Source organism: Bidens hawaiensis, unplaced genomic scaffold, assembly GCF_021521415.1.
Source record: "Bidens hawaiensis isolate Kalapana, Puna unplaced genomic scaffold, B.hawaiensis_p1.1 tig00020518_1, whole genome shotgun sequence".
In the NCBI taxonomy this organism is placed as follows: Eukaryota; Viridiplantae; Streptophyta; class Magnoliopsida; order Asterales; family Asteraceae; genus Bidens; species Bidens hawaiensis.
The window spans coordinates 326,285-352,935 of NW_027493136.1; the positions used below are offsets into that span (position 1 = coordinate 326,285).

Here is a 26,651-nt window from a genome sequence, read left to right on the forward strand (position 1 = left end):
TATATAACTTCTAACGACCATATTTTAACTTCAAAAACTCATCTAAGAATTGTTCTTAACTTATATACACATATCGATTATCAACTCTCGTGAGTGTTAAAGGACATTTCAGTAACCGTATTTAGTTGCCACTAAAAAAATAAATAAACAAATAAATAATAATAGCAACAATAATACTAATATTAATAATTAATAAACGTATTTAGGTTGTAATTGTATTTATTTATGATATAATTTGACTGGTAGATTGAATGATGCACGTCTCCTTCAACCTTATATTTATTTAATTTTGTTAAATTCAATCGTAATTTCCTGTTATAGCATTATGTAAAGTAATTTCACTTTCTAGTAGTCGTATTAATTTTGTTAGTTGTACTCACATCAGATGCATATATCAATGCTTAAAAGAGCAAAAAGATCGAGGGATAGCAACCGTATTACTGACCATATTCAAACAAAATTCGGTCGCTAATTATAGGTTTGGACACAAATTGAAACGTTAATGGTTCATACGTAAAATCGGCCACTAATGAGTGTTGGTCGAAAAATCTATTATAGGGTGGTAATCATATGTAGTTTTATCCATAAAATAAATTTAAAATAACACAATTTTCAATATTTAGTCATATAATCATTAAATTCTAATTAGTGTGTTTTCATTGCTAATCGTTGGGTCGTGTGACTTCTGGGACCATTTGAGTTTTCATCTAAATGGATCGTTATCTTAAAACCACACAAATTAAAACACATTCGATGCATTTAGTTCTATTATAAGTATGGGTACAAATGGACTTTAATACACTATTAAAATGATTAATTACTTTATTCAGAATAATGACTATCCGGACGATTATGATGTACTATCAGCTCTTTATTAGAGATATCTTTTATGCACTATCTCTAAATGCTGATGTATATATTTGTATAATGCGTGTTAAAATAATTAAAGTGTCGCATACGTATTTGTATACGTGTAGAAGTATGTATACATGTATAAATACGTACAAGTTAGGTATATATGCTTTCAAATTAAGTAGGCACGACTTCTCACTTCATTCCTTTTAAGGTATATGATTTAGATGCTCAAATTAAAAGTTGATAAAGCTTAATACGAAAGAGAGAATGATATCTCGTATGCTCATCCCTATATTGACTTGAAGATATAAAGTTGTAATCTAATTGTAACATCAATATTGAAGTTTGCCCTATATATTTCAATGAAGATTGCAAATAGATATATTTTTATTATGAAAACTATAACTATATGTGTTACCCATATAGTAATTGGTTCGAAACCGTGAACCGTCCAAACAAACTATCGGTTTGGTTTTACGGTTGGTTTTTTTCATAACTATTGGTTAATCGGTTTCAAAAAGTTCAAACCGTAGCAAACGGTTTACACCGAAAACCAGCCGTATAAAATTAGACCGGACCATGTGATTTAATTATTACACGTGTTCAAAAATTTATACTAAATAGTAAATACTAACAATTAAGAAAAAGATGGACAAAGTCCAAATGCACACAAATATTTTACTGGACAGTTTGTGGCTAAATTTGTATTTTTCTTATTTTTTGACGACTTTCATTTATACCTATTATTCTGTTAAAGTTTACAAATTCTTCAGTTTACTATAAATATAACATAAGTTGATTTGGACACCTAATATAAAAATCCAACAAGCCCAATCGAAGAAATCAAGCTGGACCAAACCCTTTAGTAATGGTTTTGTTCGGTTTAAGAGTTCTACAATTTGGTTTTGGTTTACAAAAATCAAAAACCGCTACCAACTATCTGGTTCACCGCTTGACCCACAATCCGTGAAAACCAGACCGTAAACACCCTCATCAACTAATTATAATTATACTCCATCGTTCAACTTAATATTAGTTGTAATATTATTCATCATATATAGATCTTTTTAGTAACATTAGTTTACGTTAGAGGGGAAAAAAACTAATATTGCTAAAATAATAATAAAAACAAAAAGCCTATGTATGATGAATAATATGAAAACTAATATTAAGTTAAATGGTTCTGCAGTATGACTGTTCTTTTATTTGAAGACATGCTGCATTTTAATTTCGTTATGTTTGGGTATATGAATTTATATAATACAATGTAAACGTACTTTTCTTTAGGACTGCGGTATATCTTAAAATACACTATTTTGTTAATAATAATAATTAGGTTTAAGTTTAATATATTAATTAAATTTTTATTTTTAATTTAGTTTTCTTAAAGTTTATTTTTCATTATTTATGACTTTGGTTTTCCTATATATTGTAATCTTTGTTTGAGAAAAAAAATAATAAATAATCAGAAAATTGTTTCAATTTCGGTTTTTTCTTCTCTTCGATCTCGTTCTTGAAACCTAACACATTCTACATGTCTATTGAGAGATTGACTATCTCGAATAGGTCTCTATCAGAATGGTTGAATGAAGATGTGATCAAGTTGGTCCTACGTAAAATAATTGCAAACCTCTCAAAAACAAGTGGGAAGTCAACCTCTATATATATTCTAGCTAGGATAGGATAATGAAACGTTGGGTTCACATTTCGGTAATTAGCACCAATAATGCCGCGCCATTTTTGTGAGGCACTCAAGAAGAAAATTTTGTTCAAATAGAGTAACACCAAGTGATTCAAGCAGCGACTTTGTATTCTTACATATAAAACATATGAATATATCTTTTTAAATTGTTATGTGAAGTTCTTTTCTAGTTCTCATAACTCACAAGTCAAATGATTTCTTAACATTCCCTCCTTTTTATATATTCTACTATATAAAACTCTCAAACATTCCCTCCTTTCTATCTACCCTACTACATAAAAATTACGATCTTTTTAAATATTAAGAAAATAAATTCATAAGCTCTAGTTTCGGTTCATTGGTGATCGATGAATTAATAAAATTTTATTTAAACGGGAGACCAAAGACACGGGTGATTGATGAAGCAATCGGGTGATTAAATTTTGTCTAGGTTTATTTAGTTTAGACCGAACCATCATGAAAACCAAAGTGTGAGAAGCTAGGAAGACTGGCATAAGCATTTACCTGGGACGGTTTCGGTTCAACCCGTCTATAATAAGATTCCTCACAATTTTTTTAACGCGATATATTCTGAAAGAAAAAGCATGAAAGGTAGAAGGAATTGGGTAGTGATATCATTTATGTGACAGCAAATGATAAAGCATAATTATATTATGTGATGAAACATTAGAGCTTGACAATTTGATGTTCGACTATTTGTGAATTGTGATAGTGATATTTATCTGACAACTAGCGGTAAACCCGCACGATATTGCGGCAATAACAAAGTTTTGAAAAAAGTAACTAAAATTAAATGGTAAAAATTATAACTAATTTAAATAAAATGAAAAGACACGTGATATTTTTACAATATTCTTTTATTCCTCTTTAAGCTTGTACTATGTGCTCTATAAACAGTAAAACTATTAAAATCAACACTTTTACTTTTGTCTATCACTCCTGCATTATATATACTAAATGGGTTCTCGCGCGATGTCGTGGTGCATGCATGCAAACACGTCATCAAACGCGTAACCGGTGTTAGTACGCGCCTGACCTCGCATCGGCATGCCTGTAACCCAACGATTGTGTGTGTGTAACCTAACGACTGTGTGCATGTAACATGTCATCGAGCGTGCATCCAGTGTCGCGCGTCACGCAACGGTTGGACGTGCGCAATCCGGTGTCGGTACGCACATCGTGTAACCGGTCTCAACCAAACCTGAATCAAATTAATTTTTTTGTATCACATGTTTTGTTCGTAAACATTTCTGACCCATGACCTAAACCCATCCGACCGGGCCTGTTTGTCATTCCTAACTGGTAATCACGTAACACGTTAAGTTTTTAAAATTAAAAAAAATATAGCAATACCTTACTCAAATTAAAAAGAATGAAATGCTCGCTTTTATGGTGTATTTTTTTCTAAAAAAATATTAACGTGGAAAAAGTTATTGTCGTTTAAAAGTCGTAGGGGTATTTAGTTTAAAATAAGGAGTAAATATGTAACTATTATATATATTGACAAAATGTGATTGAAGTTAAAGGACTATAATTGTAAATATTTTTTAATCAAATATTCTTTGTTAACCGTAAAAAGATGGAAAAGTCCATATTATCCCAAAAATCTCATAAATTTATGCATTATAAGTTGTATATTGTGTATGGTTTTATGTACTCTTAAAATTTAAAAGGTAATTTGGGCAGGAAACAATAATATTTTCAAATCTAGGTTTTGATATTAATATGTAGAAGACAAGTTTGTGATGAGCATCATTTTATTTCTATATTTTATGTAAAAAGATCATAAAATTATAAAAGTGGGGTATCAATATAAAAATATGAGAGAGCAACAATTTTTATTCCCAAGCCTTGCCCAATGGATAATTTTAACTGTTATGTATCATGATTCATGTATGGAACTATGGATCTATGGAAGCAATTTGTACATTTAATTATTTATGGGCTGATAAATAGACTAACTTAGGCCCAATAAAATGATTTTCTGGTTCAAACCCGATGTGAACATGTAAACAGTAAAAACCGTAAAAAAAATATTGGATTAAATAACTGAAAGCTAGTTAATTTATTTATAAAAATAAAAAACGTAACATTTAGGAAATTTTGTAAAGTTAGTTATCATTTTACATTCTATTTATTTAGAGTTGAGTAATTGTATTGGATTTTATTTTTACAAGAATTTAATCTACTCCTAATAATATTGTGGGATCCAAACCCTCAAGTCCTCAACGTCTAAAGGAAGGAAACACCTTATAACACATCAAAATGTCATTTGACCCAATGTTTTTAGGTATAGGTTAATTAGATGTCCCAAGTTCAAATATATCCATAGAAGTTTGACAGTTTTTTTTTTAGATATTAGTGACATAATGCACCGAAAAAACTTGATAAAGTTGATTCTAAAAGCTAAAACATCATTGATCGAGTTAATAAATGACTCAAACTTGATGTACGAGTGGATCCAAGTATTAGAGATCACATGACATCATTAAAAAATATGCATGGGTGTCATGTTGCATCCAACACTCGTTCTTCATGTATTATTTATGTATTTGACAGTCATGCGACATTGTTCACCGAGTATTTTCTAAAGTGACATGCAAAAAAAATCTAAGTATGTTGTTGACGTGTCGATGGGCATAAGAATGTTGTTAAACCATACAACCATCAAAAGAATAAGAATACCTGTTTTTTGTCGTTTACATGGTTTGTTTGTTATATAGGTCTTGAAATTAAAGATGAATTCGCCACCATACCAGTATCAACCAGAACCAATCCTGAATTTCTTAAATACTTGGTACCCGTATCAGTATCGAAAATGCTAGTTCGGTACTGGTATGGTACAGTACCGGTTCCATAGGCCAAAATTCGGTAAATACCGGTACCCGGGCAGTCCCGATCTTCTTAAACACCTGGTACCGGTACCATTTTACTTGAAAAGAGTCCGCACTCAAGTTATTAATTGCGTGATATTTATGATATATATTAACTTTGTTATATATAATTTATAAAAAGAACTGAGGTCAAAACAAAAATGTCATCAATAATTTGCAATAACCGAAGTTGGTCATTGTGACCAAGAAGGGATCAAACACGAAATATCGTATATTAACTCTATAATCGAGTTAAACCTCTTTTCTGATTGTTCGAATTCAAATTTACACGTTTCGATTGTGTTTCTATAAGTTTGGCATGCAAGGCTCTTGAAACTTCAACTTAGACACTGCACAAACCAAGCCAAAATGACTAAAACATAAGTGTAAAGTAGAGTATAATAATAAACTAAACTTAAAAAAATAGTAACTTACTTTTCAGCTGGCAATACAAGGTTATCTTGACCTTCAATTAGCTTTGCAGAACGAACCACATCTCCGGTCTTGAGCTGAGGAAGAACATCTCTTCCAGTAGTCGTGTATCTATGCGTTTTAATTAAGTTATCAGTTTAACATGTAGATTTATGGTTATAAAACTTTTTATCTCTAAGTTTCATGAAATATAAAGAGAAAAAAAGGTTTAAAAGACATACCCGAATACAGAAAACTGACCCTCATCAAATGATAAACCTCCTAAGCCAGACTGTTGACACATAACCAAGGGTTAATTATACACACACTCATAATTTAGGAAAATATAAAAACTGTTACGCTTATTTTATATACTCACGTAGCTTTTATCATAAAGATAAAAGAAAAATTGATTTGGAGACGAGTATTCCTCAGACACGTCATCATGGGCCATAGCAACTGCGCCATAGACAGATAACGGAAGCACAGGCAGCTCTCCATCCTTCCATTTTGTAAGCATGAAACGTTACTAAAAACAAGTATAGAAAGAAGTATTGACATTTGACCAAATATGAACCAGTCACCAACCTGTATGCTTAAAGTTGTTTTATACAGTGGCTCAAACTGTCCAGATGGCATTATCTCTAGAGGAACACTGTAACCTATGCTCTTGTCAATCGCACTGTCTGATAGAATCGCTTGGTCGGTGCATTTTAGCTTCATCCCGTCATAGGCTCCATCAATTACCTGAACAATCACTTATCTTATCCTTTTTGTTCTAAACTCATAATTATTTTCCAGTAGGCCTATAAGCGAACCGAACATTCAGTGAACTGTTTGTCAATTGTTCGGTGGGAACTGGGAAGTTTGTTTATGTTTATTTATTTAATAAACGAATGAACATGAACAAAATTTTTTGTTTATTTAATTAAACTAACAAACATGAACGCATGTTTCATTCATTCATTTACATTCGCTTATGTTTGTTCATATATGTTCTTTTACTTACATTAGTTCATGTTTGTTCATATACGTTCATTTATTAACTTTTGAGACTATTGTATACTTTATGTATTAGACTTCAATGGGTATTTGTTTATGATTGTTTGTTTATGTTGGTTTATGTTTATTTTTTCAATTATGTTCGTTTGTGTGTCTTCATTTACGGTATTTATGTTTGTTTATGTTCATGAATTGTTCGTTTAGAATGTTAATGAACCAACATAAATAAACACGAACATTTTCAATCTCGTAACGAACAAACATGAACAAAAAAAATCCATTCGTTTAATTGTTCGTGTTTGGTTAAAGTTAAATGATCGTATACAGGCCTGCATTCCAGTTCTTATTAAAAATGTTCATTTACTCATTTATTACATTTACATGAAGTTTAACTGATTAATGAAGTTAGAAAGACGAGTTAAACAGATGATATGATGTCACACTACCTTACCAGTTTTGCAAAATTTCCTGTTGTCAGCGGTGCTGAATATCCATCTAAGACAACCTGTGAATACAGTTAATGATCATTTGAGGTCACTAAACAACATAGGATATTTAAGGTTCAGCTCACTTGGATTTTAGCAGCTTTTATTGGTACACCACCAGATTGTGGAGTGAACATTGAACCATCTCCTTTTTCAACCACAAATTCGACAACCGCTCTCCCCGTGAGCCTAAAAGATATAAATAATTAAAAAAGTATAAAGATTAAGAAATTGGAAAAATCTAAGTGAACTTTTACCTAGGAAAGTTTGAATATTGTGCAGGCAGCAAAAAAGATAGCCCAGGAGCCTGTCAAAAACAAAATACTGCAATCATATATCTAAAAATGGATGTAACTTGCATATTCAGAGTTTATGAAACTGGAAATTAACTAGTACAAAAAAGTCAACATTATTTTCAACAAAGCACAAAAAGTCCAACATTGTTTACAAAAAAGCACAATCTGATAGAATAACCATTTGTATTACTTGCAATGTACCTGTAGGAGCTCTAATTGGGCAATAGAATCAAGTGAAGATGCAAGAGCTACTGATACTCTATCTGGATCCTTATCCTTTATATATCTAAGCAGAGTCTGCAATTCACCCTGCAAGCCCAAAAACATTGCTTTAGAACCTGTGGTAAGACCTTATGTGTATATTTTTGGCATATTGTCTTGCAAAGTACCTTCTCATCAGTAAGATATGCATAAACTGCCAACCCTTTTTCCTTTTGGTCAGCTGGTAAGCTTGCCAAAATAGATTCCTTTTCATCAACTGCAATCTGATCAGCAAATATGAAACAACGAGGAAAATGAATTAGGTCACTTAGCATTATTAACATGTCAAAGGGTGATTAACTAACTACCTTTAAAGCTTTCTTTACATTGCCCTCCATTGTTCCATACGGTTTTCTCTGAGGAATCCTTAGCAAGTATGACAGTTCCTCCAGAGAGTTCTAAAGAAAACATGAAAAATTTCAACATAAGATGTATCAAAACAGAGAAAGTATACTAATATATACTGTTTGATGGACCTGTATAGTTTTCATGTTTGTGTTTGCAGGGATAGCTTTTCTCAAAGCCAATTCTCCAGTTCTGGGGACCTTTGTGTCCGGTGAATAGAGCACAGCTTCAGCAGGTGGAAGAAATGGCGCATCCCATCCGGATAATGGCACTGGAGATATGAGTTGAATGATAACAGCAATTGCAACTGCAGCTCCCAGTCTCATAATTCCACGCTGTAAAACTGGCATACATAATTTGGTTTCGGTTTTTTGGTGATCTGAACATTCCTACATGACAAAGTCCAGCCAGTAAAACTGAGAATTTGAAACATTGAGAATTGCAGAAAATGCTTCCTAAAGTAAAATCTAACCTGATTTTGATCCGATTATGAATCCAAGCTACAGAAATGAAATTGAATTCATAAACTAAACGCATTTTATACCTATTTACGAAATGTATATTATTCTATTAAATTGCAATGAGGAACAACATCATAAAAAGGTTAATCTACATTGTATAAGCAATTAATGATGATTCATCTTCAAAACTACACACTGATAACAACGCTAGTGTAAGTAGAACTCATACCTAACCACGGGATGCTCTTTTTGACTAAAATGTATCTGTAAAGTAAACTCTAAACTAATTTTGACCAGATTAAATTTTGAAACCACTGAAACAGAACCGAATTCATACACTAAATACATCTTCTGAATAATTACAAAATGTGTCTTATTCTATCAGATGGTAATAAAAACCATCATAAACGGCTAATCTACATCTCGTAAACAATCAACGAACGATTCGTCTTCAAAACTACGCACCGATAACAACACTAGTATAGGTAGTAATCATACTAATCGTAGGATGCTCTAACTTAGAAAAAAATGCATACCTAACAGTAAAGTCAAAACTAATTCTGACCTGATTACGAATCTAAACAACTGAAATGGAATCGAATTCATACACTAAATGTATCTTCTACCTAATTACAAAATGCGTGTTACTTTATCAGATTGTCACGAGAAACAACATCACAAGCGGTTAATCTACATTGCGTCAACAATCAACGATGATTCGTCTTCAAAACTTTGCGTAGTGTAAGTAGAAGTCACACGTACCTTTGGACCCTCTGATTTTGACAACAATGCATAGCTAAAGTAAAATCTAAACTAGTTTTGAGCTGATTACGAATCTAAACCACCACTAAAACGAAATCGAATTCATAAACCAAATGTATATTCTGCCTAATTACGAAATGCATGTTATTCCATCAGATTGTAATGCGAAAATGAATCATAAACAATTAATCAACATTGCGTGAATAATCAACGATACACACTAGTGTAGGTAGTCATCATAGTAACCGTTGGATGCTCTTAACTTAGACAAAAATGCATCTATAAAGTAAAACCTAACCTAATTACGAAATGCGAGTTATTCTATCATATCAGATTGTAAGAAGAAACCGCATCATTAATCCACATTAAATAAACAATCAACGGACAATTAACGATAACAAGTAACAACACTAGTAGCGTAATTAGAACTCACACTAACCGTTGGATGCTTGAATATGCAGCTAACAACAGCCTTCGGTTGAAATGATATCAGCGTACTTCCGTTGAGCAGGAACAAGGACCGAGTCGTCAAGGCACGGTGTCGATTGAGGTTAATTGAAGCATTAACGGTGAGTTTGGGAGAGATGGTTGGAGAAGATAACGGGACGGCCATGGGCAGCAGCAGATTGTTGCAGCTTTTGGCGGGTACCACCATCATCATCCAAATCCTATCTGTTCTGTTTTCTTTGCTTGTTTTTTATTAGGACACGTCAGCAAGGCATGAAGAACAGCGTGGAACTAAATGTAGGCGATCTCATCCGAATTGTGTGGGGATTATAACTTTTTTGTTAAATAGTTAAAATATTTAACAAACCATATTTTTAAATACTAAACTTGGACAAGTGTCGGCTTTACATATTTTATTTGTTAGTTAAACGATTTTCTTAAACTTCGCTTTAATATTTTTTATAGTTCCCCTTTACTATGATCGAAACTTTTTTCATGATTTAAAAATATCTCATCGTTGCGTGGTTTTATTTCCGCATGTCAACGTTTGACACTTAGCTCGCCTTTAAAATATATTTTTTTTGGATTACTAATTTATGTTTACGAATTTGTGCTGGTACCTGATACGAACATAATTTATGTTGGTTCGCAACTGTAACATACCGGTCTTTTTGGTTCCACATATGATAATTTGTTGTATTTTGGCATTGACGGATTTATTTCTTTTGTATAGTTTCGATGACGTAAATTGATACAGACTGACTTTACGTCGACTTGCAGCGAGTTTATGGTTTAACGTGTTTACTTATATTTTTTGTTTGATTTAACGATCCCGTCACGAAGCACGAGGTCCTAAATCCTAGTTGTAATTAAATATAAAAAATATGAAGACTGGGAAAAGGAAAAGAAGATATAGCTTTTATAAACATTTCAAAAGCCATGAAAAGACTTTACTTTCAAAATATATATTTTAATAACGATATTAACTTAACACATCGAAATATCAACATTTCATGTATTATCTGTTAGACTTTGTATTTCACATTTGTTATTAGAGCTATACACATCATTTGTTGTATTTGACAATTTGTTCATCTCACGAAAGACGAGACTCATATAAAAACTATCTCAAGTAACTATGAGGAGTTCATATGTTAGAAGTAGAAGTAATGAAGATAAGATAACAATAAATTCTCGTAAAGTTGTTATTAGTTGTGTATCGTTTAGAATATGTCCATTAAGTGTGCTAAGAAAAAAAATAATGAAGTAAGATTGATATTTAGAAAGAAACTAGTAGCATTCGTTACTCAAACTTCCTTCTTGATCTCTAATTGTTTTCGCTCATTGGCACACAAGTTTGTTAATGACAATAGACAACTAAAAATTGTTATACAATATAAAGTGATTATACAATAAACAACTAAAAATTGTTCTTTTAGTTGTATCAAAGTACCTAGCTACAAGTTTGTTAATGACACCACAAAACATTAAGCAGGTTGTACAAACCAGGATGCAATGAGCAGCCCCTACAATTGACGCTACACCACCATCGCATAGGGTTCCCAAAACGAAACCCCATAACAACCCAAATCGGAGCCACATACGACACACAACATCATGTACAACTCCTTTTGTTCATCTCCCGACACAACACCACCTTCACACTTCCCCCATCGGCAGCCTAGCAATACCGTCACCTAGGGTTGTAACCCGACAACTGTAGTAAGCCAAAAACGTATAACAACAAGCACAACTCCCCGACACTACACCACCACACCATTGTCACCTAGGGTTCCAAAATGGAACCCCGTTGCAGCCGAAATCGAACGAAACGAACCTCATCATTTCATATCTCAAACATAAACCATCAATCTCCAAATATTACACGAGAATCGATGATGAACTTGGGTGAAAACTTACCGAGAGAAAAATGATTAAGTGCGATATCAGGACAAAGATCAAGTCTGATAACACCTATAGATGTGCCACATCATCATTGCTACACAATATATGTTTATTACAATAAGATACAATATATAGCATATATAATAGAGAAGAGAACCTGAGGATGAAACCTAATTTATTAGGCTATATGTAGTGGGCGGCGGATTGGGGAGAGAAAGGGGCGACAGGGGCTACAACACCGCCCCCGTGGGCGATTTGGGGAGATTTGGGCGGGGCCGGATTGTTCTTATCGGCTGGAGAAAGGGGCGATGTATATGTGCTGTGTGGGTGTTGTACGTATGTATATATATATATTTATATTATTATATCTGTTTGTGTGTTGTATATATATATGTATGTATATATATTAGCCTACAATACCATTACACCCCAAAAACAAATTCTCACCCCTTGCTGACTGGGCGCCACACAGCGCAATTCGCCCCCAATTGTAGTCCCTCCACTAAGCATAGCCTTATTGTTCGATCTACCATTTATGATCATGCTTACTTTAACTAATTCTATGTTTATTGTCACTTTATATTATGTTTGGTCTATTTTTTAATTAAACAATTATTATATTTTTTAAAAACTTTTCTAGTCAATTATCATGTTGATAATCGTTTTTTCATAAAGGCCTTTAGATTTTAAAATTAAAATTGATTACATTCAGGTATCATTTTCATCTTTATAACCTTTACGAACTAATTAAATCGTTTTATTGTTTCAAACAGTTTCATGTTTCAATAAAACTTAGCTAACTAAGTGTGTGCAAATAAATGACGGGCTCCATAATAAATTGGACGGTGTTCCACACTGTTTTAATAAATTCAATAAAATGTGTCTCAATTAATAAAGTGAATCTCAACTTGAAGGCTAATTCATGCTTTGCCAATTACTGATGTTAATTTATTATGAGTATTTACTCTATCAGTTTCTTGATACGGATACATATCTTACTAATCTATTAAATCAATACAATTTTGCCACATGTCCTTCTACTATGGTGTCCACCTAGGCCTCCATGTCATCTCATTTCCATTCTAAGACTCTCTAATATGATGTCATGTGTCATCTCACATACTATTTAAAACTTATAATTTTCCACCATCATTTTAATCATTTTAATTTCTCTCTCTCTCCCTCCCTCCCTCTCTCTCTCTCTCCGGTAATTTCCACCATCGAGATTAATCGTTTTCCGGTAATGGCCAACAATGTTATTTGATTTTCTGGCAAGGTAATATCTTTTCTCGTAAGGTTTTCCGATATGGTTTTATATTTATTTTAATTGTTATATGATTTTGTAATAATCTCTTTAGGTTGTATATCAAAATCCAAGATTGAATTGATATTTTGAAGTTATTACGGTTTTCCGGTAAGGTTTTCCGGTAAAATTTTTGTTTTCCGTTTTTGTTTGTATTTAATCTCTCTCTCTCTCTCTAACTCCACCATCCACCATCTTCTATATTCCGGTAATGTAGATCGAGATTAATCGTTTTCCGGTAAGGTTATATATTATACTTTAATGCCCAAACAATGTTATATGATTTTCCGGCTAGGTTATATCTTTTTCCGGTAACATCATATTTAATTGCTAGAATCTGAATAACATACACATATGTAAGAATATTTTCCATATATATGTAAGTTTAAATTTTACACAAGGAATTGAATAAGATTTTGTCTTTCTAAAAGATGAAGTTCAAGTCGATGGTCATAAAAAAATATATAATTTAAAAGTAGAGCAGAGTACGTATTAGTAGATTTTACTTAACTATCGATATATTTGATAGCATCTGATTCATCAACGCATAAATATATTAGAGAGAATGAGTAAATCTTTGGGATTGTATTTTTAAATAGCAAAGGTTTGAAAATGTGTACTTTGTGTATTATGCTCTCCACACTCTAATTATAAATCAGATTCCTTTAATATATTTACAATATTATCAATGAGTAATTTAAACCACCCATTAATTATAATCATTAACATGGTTCAATAGATTAAAAAAATCATTTACTTGGATAGATTAATGTTAGTTTTCCATGGTGTAATTACGCTGCCATGTTTAAGTTAAATTCCAAATTTCGAATTTTAAATTTCAAATTTAAGTTAAATTTGAAATTTGTAAATGGTAAGTCAATATTTTAAAACGTCTAAACTTACCATCATTACAATTTATTATTTTCTAAAACGATTTGATTTAAAAAGTTTAAATTTCCAACTTTAAATTAAAGTTGATTTTTTAATTTAACTGCTGGTCAAACGTTTAAGTTGGTAAGTTAAACTATTTGATTTAAAAATTTTAAATTTCCAAACGATTTGATTTAAAAAGTTTAAATTTCCAAATTTAAATTAAAGTTGATTTTTTTATTTAATTGCTGGTCAAACGTTTAAGTTGGTAAGTTAAACGATTTGCTTTAAAAAGTTTAAATTTCCAAACGATTTGATTTAAAAAGTTTAAATTTCCAATTTTAAATTAAAGTTGATTTTTTTATTTAATTGCTGGTCAAACGTTTAAGTTGGTAAGTTAAACGATTTGATTAAAAAGTTTAAATTTCCAAATTTAATTTAAAGTTGATTTTTTTATTTAATTGTTGGTCAAACGATTAAGTTGGTAAGTTAAACGATTTGATTTAAAAATTTTAAATTTCCAAACGATTTGATTAAAAAGTTTAAATTTCCAAATTTAAATTAAAGTTGATTTTTTTTTATTTAATTGCTGGTCAAACGTTTAAGTTGGTAAGTTAAACGATTTGTTTTAAAAAGTTTAGATTTCCAAACGATTTGATTTAAAAAGTTTAAATTTCCAAATTTAAATTAAAGTTGATTTTTTTATTTAATTGCTGGTCAAACGTTTAAGTTAGTAAGTTAAACGATTTGATTAAATAGTTTAAATTTCCAAACTTAAAATAAAGTTGATTTTTTTATTTAATTGCTGGTCAAAACGTTTAAGTTGGTCAAACATTTTTAAATTGTCTGGTCAAACATTAAAGTTCAATTTAACTTTAAGTTGAACTATTTAAATAGCTAATTAAACACACATTCATAATGTCTTTAATAATATTCTCATTTAAATATAACAATTAATTTCCACGTTTTTAATATTTTTTTATTAAAATACCTGTATATATGGTATATGTATTTTTATATCATGATTTTTCACCTTTAAATATTTTCAAAGTCAACATAAATTTTTTTAATCTTTCCAAAGTTATTTGAAAATTCATTTATTGTAAATCATTTTTATGTTTGCAAGTTTAACAAAATATTAATGTCTTGTAAATCGTTTTTATGTTTTGCAAGTTTAACAAAATATTAATGTCATTGATTTAAAAGTTTGTTGCAAGATTGGTCAAAACTAAAAAAAAATCATAATTTTTTGAAGTTGACTAATTCCAATTTTTTTATGTTTTGTAACTGTTTTGAAAATATTTCAAAACAGGTTGTTTTAAATGAGTATCAAATTTGTTATGTATAAAATTACGACCAAAAAAGATTTTTATTGATATATCTTTTTACTTTAATGGTTTAAGTTAGAAAGATGTTTTATGTTGTCGTTTTACTTTGTTTGTTGTTGTATGTTATTTTGTTTTAATAAAAACAACTTTATTAATGTTCAAATGTTACTCATTATTAAATATATTTAATATTGATGCTAATGTTTTATTATATTTTCAGGTGGTGAAGCAAAATGAGTTTGTTTTGGTATAATGTTTAAAGAAGTTGATGGTGGTTTAATATGAAAGTACATATTTATGTCTTTTGTTGATGTTTTTTGGTTGTTCGATGTACATTAACTTATTGTAACTTTTAACTTTTAAGATCTAGACAATGTAAATGGTTAACGTTTTGGTCCGAAAGTTTGAAGAAGTATTGTGTTGCTTTAATTTGTTGTTTAAATTTATTATGTTTGTTATGTTCAAATTAACTTCCTGTAATTTGAAAGTTTTAACATTAAGACAATGTAAATCTATAACTTTTTGGTTGGTATGGTTATTTGTTTAGTGACAATGTAAATCTATTAAGTATTAATAGTTAAATAAACATTATGTTTTGTTTAAATTGATGTTTAAGTTAATTATATTTAGTGACAATTTATTCCACCCGCGTGTCACGCGGACATATATCCTGGTTCATAATAATAAATCAAACATTAAAAGTAAATTCACTTACGTTGGACAGGATCACACCTTCTGGTAACATTTTAGATCACAGCGAGTGAGTACAACAGAAGAGATGCAACGATCCACCCAATCAACATAATCATGAGATCCCGACACTGACGGAACAACAGCCGATCAAATCGCAAAGCCTTCTAATTTCACTCCAGTTGTAACCTCACAAACACACATGGCCAATTTCCTAGCTCAGTTTCTCTCTATCAAAAACTCCTGCGAACGCGTCGTCATTGCTGGTACATTCGATTATTTAATTCACCGTGTATTTGTTTTTTCTAGCCCTAACTTATGCTCATATTATATTACATTTAACTGATCAGATCAATTCACTCTTGTATTGCTTGTTGTAAACCCTAGTATAATTACATTGAGCATTTCAATTCATTATTCAGCCCTAGTACTTTTCAACTCAAACTTCATATTAATATGTTTAGGTTTTGGCTACAACCTTTGCTTATATTTCTCAGTATTGATTATTGATTTCCAGTTAATCCGGTAAACAATCAGGACTGATATTTGATATCATGGAGAACTGATATATATATATATATATATATATATTAGCAATTTAACACTCACAATTCAGTATACTCTCCCACCATTAACTGATTAACCTTTTGCAACTGCCAAAACACTAACAACCGTAGCATGTAGGAACTTATTAAGACTTAAGACACTAATAGCAGCAATAAGAAGAAACACAAAAGGAAGATCTTAAGAAGAAAGGTACTGATATCAGGAAATCGGTGATATATCAGTCAATATCGCCGATATTTTAAATGGGGACTGATAACCAATATAGCACCGATATCATTGAAATCTAAAAAACTTGAAATTTAATTCATTCCAGTTGAAGATGCAAGTGATTTGTGTAAATGTAAACCCTAGTATAATTACATTGAACATTTGGAGTCTTTATATAGGCCTAGTACTTTTAAACTCAAAATTCATATGCATATATTTAGTTTTGGCTACTAAATTTCCAGATTGTAATGATTTCTTTATAGTTTAATGTTGTGTGTCAAAATATCAAGTTGATTTTTTTATTATGTTGCTATATGCTCATATGCTGTCTTGATACTGAAATGTTAAAAACTTGTAATTTAATTGATTCCAGTTGAAGATGTAAGTGATTTGTGGCCACTTGTCAAGAAAGGATTTGAAGAAAGACTTCCTTTTAAAAGAGCTACATTGAATAACAAAACGCGTAATCCGGTCTTTGTGGAAAATCTGCCAGCTGAGTTTATATTGACAACTGACGCACGGCTTCGCAGTAGGTTCCCACAAGAACAGTTATTATTTTCGTTCCGAGAACCATATGCAACTGTGGTTCTTGTAACCTGTGAGGTAACTCGTGTTTATATTTTTTGGATTTAACTTTATAAAGGTTTGGTTTCTTACAGTTTGTATTTCAACAGGATCTAGACGAGTTTAAGACAATCCTAAAACCACGTCTAAAGTTAATCGTGCAAAATGATGAACGGGAGTGGTTTATTGTCTTTGTGTCCCGGGCCCCACCCCATAATGACCAAGCAACGAAAATGGCAAAAAAAGTTTATGCTAAACTTGAAGTTGATTTTAGTTCAAAGAAGCGGGAAAGGTAAAGTTGTGAAGCTAATAAATGTACATAAATCATGTATTTAGATTGTATTCTATATAAAGGTGTAACATTAGATTAACATCCTTGTTGTAGGTGTTGTAAACTGGATATAAATGGACCTGAAGCAGCTTTTTGGGAAGATTTGGAATCCAAAATCACTGAGTGTATTAGAAACACTCTTGATAGGCGTATCCAGTTTTATGAGGAGGAAATTCGTAAGCTTAGTGAACAACGTTTTAAGCCCGTTTGGAGCTTCTGTAACTTTTTCATTCTGAAGGTAAACTGTAAACAATCATTAAGTTTGTTAAGGTTTTACATTTGTCAATCAATCAATCAATAAATTGATAATTTGAATATAGGAAAGCTTGGCATTTATGTTTGAGATGGCTCATCTTCATGAGGATTCGTTACGGGAATATGATGAACTAGAGCTCTGCTATTTGGAAACAGGTCTTTAACGATTTAGATGAAGTTACATTTGTATTAATTGAAGTTGGTTATTCTAATATGTTAAACTTATTTGACGTTGTGGACTTATGAAATCTATTACTTTATGTGCAATCAGTTAACATAGCAGGCAAACACAGGGATTTTGGAGGATTGGAACATGGAGATGATCAGGCTGCACTGTTAAACCCTACCAAAAAACCACTAACACAGATTGTTCTAGATGATTCTTTTAGGGAGTTTGAATTTCGACAATATCTATTTGCTTGTCAAGCAAAGGTAGGTAGGGTTTAAACTGATCGTTTTTAGTAATCAGGTTATTAATACAATAATGGAACCTTTTGCAGCTATTGTTCAAGCTAAACCGCCCGTTTGAAGTTGCAGCAAGGGGATATTCATTTATAATTAGCTTCTCAAAAGCATTGGCTCTTCATGAGGTCTGTCGTTCACTTTAACTGACCATTTAATGTTTTTATATTATTTCTGATTAATTTTCTTGCTTATTGTTTATGGCTTCTGCAACAGAGTATATTACCCTTTTGTTTACGTGAAGTTTGGATTATTACTTCTTGCTTGAGTTTAGCAAATGCAACAGCTGCTCATTATAGTAATGGACTTGTAGCACCTGATATTGAAAAAGAATATTATCGTGTGCGTGGGGAGTTATATTCTCTGTGTCGAGCTAAGGTAAGACTAACGAGGTTACAAAACATCAGTTATAAATAAAAATGCACATTTTCAGATACATATTACAATGACAGCATTGATGAAATTGGCAGTTCATGAGGCTTGCGTATTTAGTTGGTTATGGTTCTGCTATTGAAAGAAGTCCTGTCAACAGGTAGGCACTTTGTTTTATATAAATTTTATATTTTATTTCTTCCATTTTACAGTAAAATATTTTGTTATTTCGTGTACAGTGCTTCACTTAGCATGCTTCCTTGGCCTAAACCAGCAATCTGGCCTTCTGTTCCCCCAGATGCATCATCTGAAGTTCTTGCTAAAGAAAAGGTATCTGTTGTGTTATAATTTAATTTTAAACCCCTTTTGATAAAAAAAATATATATATGCTATTATAGATGAATCTTCAAGTTACACCAAGAGTCAAGCATTTTGGTATTCAGAGGAAACCGTTACCACTCGAGCCTAACTTTCTTCTGAGAGAGGCTAACCGCCGGAGAGCTTCTCTTTCTGTTGGAAACGTTTCTGAAATATTTGATGGGTATGGAATAGTCAACTGTTGTTGTTATTATTATTATTATTATTATTATTATTATTATTATTATGTGTTGAAACACTACTCTGATCCACTTGTCATATGCTGCCAGCTCAGGATCATTTCCTGCCATGTCACGAACCAATTCTACACCTGGAAACTTTGAAAGCTCAATTGACCGACCTATGAAACTTGCAGAAATCTTTGTCGCCGCTGAACATGCTCTTCAAAAAACAATTTCTAATCCTGATTTATGGGCATCATTTTCATCCTTAGATGAATTTGAGGTATATGATTCAAAGACTCTTTATCATCAAACGGTGTGCATGGGTTGGTTTTGGGCTCAAACTGAAAATTCAGTTTTTGAGTTTCTGAAATTTGTTTGGTTTTTCAGTTTTGGTTCGTTTCATTTTTGGTTTTAACATTTGAACTTCAAATTTTTGGGCTCAAAAAATGAATTTGGGCCTAACACTTTAGGCTAAATCTTTTTGATAATTAAAGATTAATTGATTATTATACATTTGGGCTAAAATATTTGGGTTACACTATTTATAAACTTTTAATACCTACGTAATATTTAAAATGAAAATCCATAAATCAGTTTGGTTTTTTCGATTTTTACAATAACATAAAACCAAAGTATCGGTTTTATCTGGGTTTGGTACTTTGGTTATTTCGGATTGTTTTTTTTTGGGTTTATCGGTTACAGATCGGTTTTTTCGGTTCATGCACACTCCTATTCAAACTTGGCACATATTATCTCATATAATCATTTATGTGTTCATCAGAAAAAATATCTGGAACTGTCAAAATCTGCAGCAGAAAACTACAATAATTCATGGTGGAAACGACATGGAGTCGTTCTTGATGGGGAAATTGCAGCGGTTTGTTTTAAACATGAAAACTATGATTTAGCTGCAAAATCATATGAGAGAGTTTGTGCTCTTTACTCCAGTGAAGGCTGGGAGGATTTGTTAGCTGATGTGCTTCCTAATTTAGCTGAGTGTCAGAAAATACTTAATGATCAAGCTGGCTACTTATCATCTTGTGTTAGGTTACTTTCTCTTGATAAGAGTTTATTCTTATCAAAAGAACGGCAAGTGTTTCAATCTGAAGTTGTTCGTCTTGCACATGGTGATATGGAGCATCCTGTGCCGTTAGATGTGTCGTCATTAATTACATTTTCTGGTAATTCTGGACCGCCTTTGGAGTTATGTGATGGTGATCCGGGAATCTTGTCTGTTATTTTATGGAGTGGGTTTCCTGATAACATCACTCTTGAATCACTCAGTCTGACTTTGACGTCTACCAGTAATGCTGATGAGGGCGTTAAGGTAAATTTGTTTGTTCATATAGTTGTTGTGAGGTTAAAACTCGTGAATGTTGATAGTTTGGCTAATGTTCAGGCAATAAGGAGCTCTGGTGCTACAATATTAAACCCTGGTAGAAATACAATCACACTTTCTTTGCCACCTCAGAAAACTGGCTCGTATGTGTTGGGTGTTCTTACAGGGCAAATTGGTCACTTACGGTTCAGATCTCATCGTTTTGCTAGAGGTGGTCCTGCAGAAAGTGATGATCTTTTGAGTTATGAGAAACCATCTAGACCGATCCTCAAGGTAGTTGCACCTAAATGAATCAAGATTTGTGAAAAAATAGCAGTTTAGTGTTTGTATTTGATATCCTTACCCAACGAAAAAGACTTGGTTTTTAAGATTCAAGAATAATTAGCATATATATATATATATATAGGGTTTGGATCAAATACAAATGACTTTTATCGTGAGAAGTGTACAAATAACTAGAGTAATTATGTTAACACTAGAGTAGTTATTATTACACTATAACTTTTGAACTAGAGTAATCATTATTACACTATATTATTTTTTATAACATAATTACTCTAGTTCAAAACTGTAATTACTGTAGTTATTTGTATGTTTAGTATGTTAACTTTATTTGTACCGGATCCCACCCCTATATATATATATATATATATTGGGGGTGGGGGGGTGGGTCCCATTTGATACCATTTTTAAGAATGACCCAGTTTTCTAACCATAATTTCCCAAATTAGGAAAATAGAAGTTAAAAATTTATAATTATAAGCAACTAGGTGGGTTCAATTTGATATCCAATTCAAGAAACTCAGTTTTGAACCCAAAAGTCCCAGACTTACCTAAATGTAGGCTTATACCTTACAGATTCATGAAAGTAAGTATTGAGAGATCCTATTTGATACTCAATTCAAGAAACTCAGGTTTTTACCCCATGTTTCTAATAAATTATCTTCAGGGGGGGGGGTCTTTCGACAATAAATTCCAAAATTAACTAAAAAGGAAGCTAATTAAACCTTAAAGATTTAAGATTCATGAAAATAATAAACTGTGTAGGCCTAATATGATACCCAGTTCGAGAAACTTACTTTTTAACCCTAAAGTCCCTAAATTACCTAAAAAGGAGGCCCATTACACTTTACAGATTCAGACTCATGAGTCATGAATATAAGTAACCGAGGGTCTTATTTGATACCAAATTCAGTTTTTAACCTCAAACCCTCAAAATTAGCTAAATAGAAGCTAATTACACTTGAAAGATTCAACATTTTGAAAAAAAAAATATTTAACATCCAAAAATGAAAATAAATGTTGTGGCTAAGATCTGTTTGTTTGTGGTCTGTTCTAACTTTAGGTACACAAACCAAGGGCTCTTGTTGATCTTGCTGCAGCAGTTTCATCTGCATTGTTAATGAATGAACTCCAATGGGTTGGAATAATTGTAAAACCAATTAATTATTCTCTCAAAGGATCTGTTCTACACATTGATACTGGTCCCGGGTTGAAGATTGAAGAATCACAGCCCATTCAAATGGAGATATATGATAAGGATAATGATAAAAGTAATACTACTGCCACAGAAACACAACTAACTTTAAAAGATGGTAGCTTAGAGTTACCAGATTGGGCAAGCAACATAACGAGCGTGCTATGGGTTCCCGTTCGTGCTATTAATGATGGATTAGCAAGAGGAACATCTGCAGGTGGTTATTTATTTATTTTTACATTTAATGTTATCCGTTTTCTGTTAACATCTGCATTTGTTTCAGGGGCAGTTTCTCCTGAAAGACCGAGTGTAGTAGATGGATTAAGAACAGTGGCTTTAAAACTTGAATTTGGAGTATCACATAATCAGACATTTGAAAAAACTATAGCTGTTCATTTCACCGACCCGTTCCACGTCAGCACACGTGTGGCAGATAAGTGTAGCGATGGCGCTTTGCTTTTGCAGGTTATTATTATTGTTATTATTCTGACTTCATGATCATTAATTAAGCTTGTACATGAACCAAAAGAATATGAATGGAGCAAAAAAACGATTGAACGCAAACAACTAATCACGGACAATTAATTGAACAAGGTTTATTTGTTCGTGTTCGTTTGTTAAGAAAAAAACATGTTCGTTCGTTATCAATATAAAGGAACTGTTCACGAATGTAAACGGATGAACATAACTGAACATAGATGATTGAACATAATTGAGCTAACACTAGTACAAAGTAATGTGAAGAAGAACGTGTTGGGTCTAAAAAGTTATTGAAACTATGCTCATTGTAATGGACCAAAAATATTTATATGAATATATTAACGAACAGACTTAAAACTGGCGTAAGCTAACAAGCATAAACAAATTTAAGTGAACGAATGTTCACAAGCACAAATGAAAGAACGAGACGTGTGTTCATGTTTGTTCGTCTATTAATAAATGAACATAAACGAACTTCCCACCAAACGGTTTACGAATTGTTTATTGAAAGTTCGGTGCATATACAGGCCTGCCAATAATATTTTCTTTTATTTATAAGAATTTTATATTTTTATGGAATTGTTCTTTTCAGGTCATACTACACTCACAAGTGAAGGCCCGTTTGACCATTCATGATGCTTGGTTAGATTTACAAGACGATTTTGCTCATTCTGGTCAAACTGATGGTAGACCGACATCTGCTTTCTTTCCCCTTGTAGTTCCATCAGCTTCTAAAGCTGGAATCTTGTTCAGTATATCCTTGAAAACCTCAATTACTGAAGGTAAATTATTTACTATGTTAAAAACCAGTCATCCGCAAAGAAATTGATTTGTTTTTTGATAATACAGATGAAACTAAAGAGATGAATCCCGATACTATATTAAACATTAGCTACAAAATCGATGGGAATAGAAATCTTGGATCTCATACTCCTGTGTCTGTGGGGACCAATGGATCTGATGATGATGCCACACAGTTGTTGACTTTTAGGAGTGCGATTGTTTTGCAACGACCTGTTCTGGAACCTTGTTTAGCAGTTGGTTTTCTTCCTCTTCCTTCAGGTGGTCTTAGAGTCGGCGAGCTTTTTACAATGAAGTGGCGAGTTGAAAGATTAAAATATCTTGAGGAAAACAATGTAAAGCTTCCCATTCATTTTAACTCTTGAAAATTTTTAATGTTATAGTTTCTAAAATGCACAAAAAACCATGATTTCTTGACATGTGTGGTATATAATCCTAATTTAGTTAATGAAAATAAAAAGGGTATTTGATCACATGCTTGTAGGCATTTTTTTTTAAATATCATCTTGATTTTTATTTAATTGTCTATTTGATTTGCAACAGGATGAAGTACAGTATGAAGTGAGTGCAAGTTCTGAGCATTGGATGATTGCTGGGAGGAAGCATGGTCATGTGCCTCTTTCCATAAAACAAGGTGTGTGAAACTAAACTCACTCGTGTTAAATCAAATCAATTTGGGTTTTGGTTTTGTTGAAAAGGGATCAAATGGATACGATAGATCTAATTAGCTATATAGTTGAAAGTGACTTAAACGTATATTTAAAAGCTTACGACCTCTTTAACAGACAGGCTATACGAACACCACTGATACACTATGTCACTCTTCACACACCACTGGCATGTCACACGGCATGTATAACCTTTTCCACATTATATGGTCTGTAAGATATGTGAAAAATGCTTATACGGCATGTATGATATGTGGAACATGTTTATTTGGCATGTATGATATGTGGTAGATGTTTATGCAGCCTGTATGATATGTGGTAGATGTTTATGCGGCCTGTATAATGTAGAAAATGTATGATATGTGAAAAATGTTCATGCGGCCTGTATGATATGTGGAAAATGTATATACGACTGTATGATATGTGGAAAATGGTTATACGGCTTATATGATATTGAAAATGTTTATATGGCCCGCATGGTTTGACTCAAGCTCACAGATGTGAAAGTGATGTGTGCCACAGAAGTCATACAGCCCATATAATGTGGTGGTGGTGTACGTATTGTAGCACCCCTCTTAAACTGTTTAATTTAAAAAGTATTTGATTTACTACTTAACAATATAGTTTTATGTTAACTGTCTCTATATAGGTTCAAGAATCGAGATATCAGTACTATGTGTACCACTGGCGGCTGGATATGTCCGGCCGCCACAACTGGAGCTACCAAACATCGGTGACGCGAATATAAGTTGTAACCCAGCCGGGCCCCATTTGGTCTGTGTCTTTCCTCCGCCTCTGAGCTCGTCTTACTGCATTCCGGCCTGATAAATCAAATCACACGGTCTTCATTTCCCGGTGATCGGAGATCGGTATAGAGTTAAAAACGGCAAGTTTTATAGCATTTTCAAGACTGTTTTGTTCTAATTTTGGGGTGACAGTGGTAGGTTAGGTCATGCATTGGTGCATATACAAATGGGATAGTGGCATTATAGTGAAAACTAGGCACAATGACTTTTAAGATCCAGTGTTGCAATCCCTTGGTGTGTTATATGTTTAATGATCCCAACTTTGTATCCTTGTTATGAACTGTGTCTTATGTATTACTAAAAATTGTTTGTGTTTTTTTAATCAACATAGATTAAAGAATGTGTTGATTATTTGATTTAAATGAGGTTATGGTTTTTAAATAATATAGAACGAGTATTTGCAGATAATTTGGGGTTGTACAACTGTTCGGAACTGGAACAGAAAATGATTGAAAATTAAAACCGGAACTGAACACTTTTTTGGTTCCAAAATCGTTAAAATTGGTTTTCGCTATTCGAATCTGGGCCAGAACTGGTTATGTCAGTATTGTTATCAAATGAGTTGTTCAAACTTTGCAAATTGCAAAAATCAAAAACCAAAATTAAATCAAATCAACAAAAAGTAATAGCATTCAAACTTCCAAGTTCAAACCATCCAAATTAAATGCAACACCAAGCCAACAATTAAAGGTTTCAAATGGGTATGGTTTTGGGTCAACGGGTCGGGTTTAAATACTTGGAAGAGGTAGGTCCCAGCAGAGGCGGTTAGGACCCGCAAGACTTCCTTAAAAGGAGACGTCTGCGCAGTTGAACACGCAAGACTCCTTAAACGGACGTCTGCGCAGTTGAACCCGCAGACTTCACCATAGGGACGTCTGCGCCGCGACCTACCAAACCTGCAGGACCCACCACGCTCTGAGTTGTGACGACCTCAAATGCGGTACGCAAGCTGGTCCCGCAGGAAATGCCTCCCTATGGTTTCCAAGTATCCCCTGTTCCCGCAGGTGCGGATACCCGCCATTAGGGACTGGCCACCCGCGCAGCATGGCTACACGCATAAAGACTCATAATAATTCAGTAGTCACCTGAAGAAGGAATGAGCAAAGCCGGGAACATTCCCGCATAAAGGCGGGAGGGGGAAAACTCCCGCCTAAATGAGCCAGTCCGTATAATAATGGAAGATCTTTTGTGTGATACCTGACGAGGTATGGACAAAAGATCTGACCAACGATACGACAGCTCACTGACAGCAGCATGGCAACACGCCACAGCACTGTGACCATTAGCCGCCGCCTGCTCACCAACTCCTGCCATACCACGTGCCTAGCCTGTAGTTGGTGGAAAAGGAAAAGTGAACAGCACGCCTGGTCATTGTCAGCCGCTACCTATCCACCAACTACCAGCAGAGCACGTGCGTAGGCCACAGTTGGTAGAGTAATAGGCCGGCTAAACCTCCTTGGAAACCCACCTTCGGCTATAAAAGACATCAAATGGTAATATCATTTCATCATCTAATATCTTGTATAATTTACCTGATAACTGCTCTAGTATTATTAATATACTTTATTATTCAAAGAGGAATATAGACTGATTCTCACGCCGGAGGGTGGTCACAAGGAGGAACCTCCCCCTTTCTTAGTGACGAGCTCACGGTGTCTGTTTTGCAGATTATCGGAAGAACCATCTTGCCGGAATTAACCCCTCGTGGGAAACGTCTATCTAACCCTCAGGTTACTCGTAATCTGTCGGGGTTCGACTGGTGTTTCTTCATTGGCGCCATCCGT

General features: G+C 32.9%; 2 protein-coding genes across 2 annotated transcripts; one reads left to right on the top strand and one right to left on the bottom strand.

The window, feature by feature from the left end:
• Positions 1-5,616: 5,616 nt before the first annotated feature.
• On the bottom strand, positions 5,617-8,448 carry LOC143560971 (peptidyl-prolyl cis-trans isomerase CYP37, chloroplastic-like). Its single transcript, XM_077049145.1, has 12 exons — positions 8,362-8,448; positions 8,194-8,283; positions 8,014-8,109; positions 7,826-7,933; positions 7,586-7,635; positions 7,415-7,517; positions 7,295-7,348; positions 6,430-6,588; positions 6,221-6,343; positions 6,084-6,133; positions 5,866-5,973; positions 5,617-5,780 (listed from the first exon to the last, which is right to left on the bottom strand). Exons 1-12 carry the CDS (start codon positions 8,374-8,376, stop codon positions 5,774-5,776), a joined length of 963 nt encoding a protein of 320 aa, XP_076905260.1. The 5' UTR covers positions 8,377-8,448; the 3' UTR covers positions 5,617-5,773.
• A 7,614-nt stretch (positions 8,449-16,062) lies between these two features.
• On the top strand, positions 16,063-25,262 carry LOC143560976 (trafficking protein particle complex II-specific subunit 130 homolog). The gene is made up of 20 exons (XM_077049147.1): positions 16,063-16,262; positions 17,144-17,373; positions 17,445-17,626; positions 17,720-17,903; positions 17,986-18,076; positions 18,192-18,352; positions 18,421-18,510; positions 18,599-18,760; positions 18,853-18,914; positions 18,994-19,084; positions 19,153-19,295; positions 19,402-19,576; positions 20,078-20,623; positions 20,696-20,908; positions 21,981-22,329; positions 22,396-22,577; positions 23,185-23,374; positions 23,442-23,728; positions 23,937-24,027; positions 24,711-25,262. Exons 1-20 carry the CDS (start codon positions 16,199-16,201, stop codon positions 24,884-24,886), a joined length of 3,669 nt encoding a protein of 1,222 aa, XP_076905262.1. The 5' UTR covers positions 16,063-16,198; the 3' UTR covers positions 24,887-25,262.
• Positions 25,263-26,651: the final 1,389 nt, after the last annotated feature.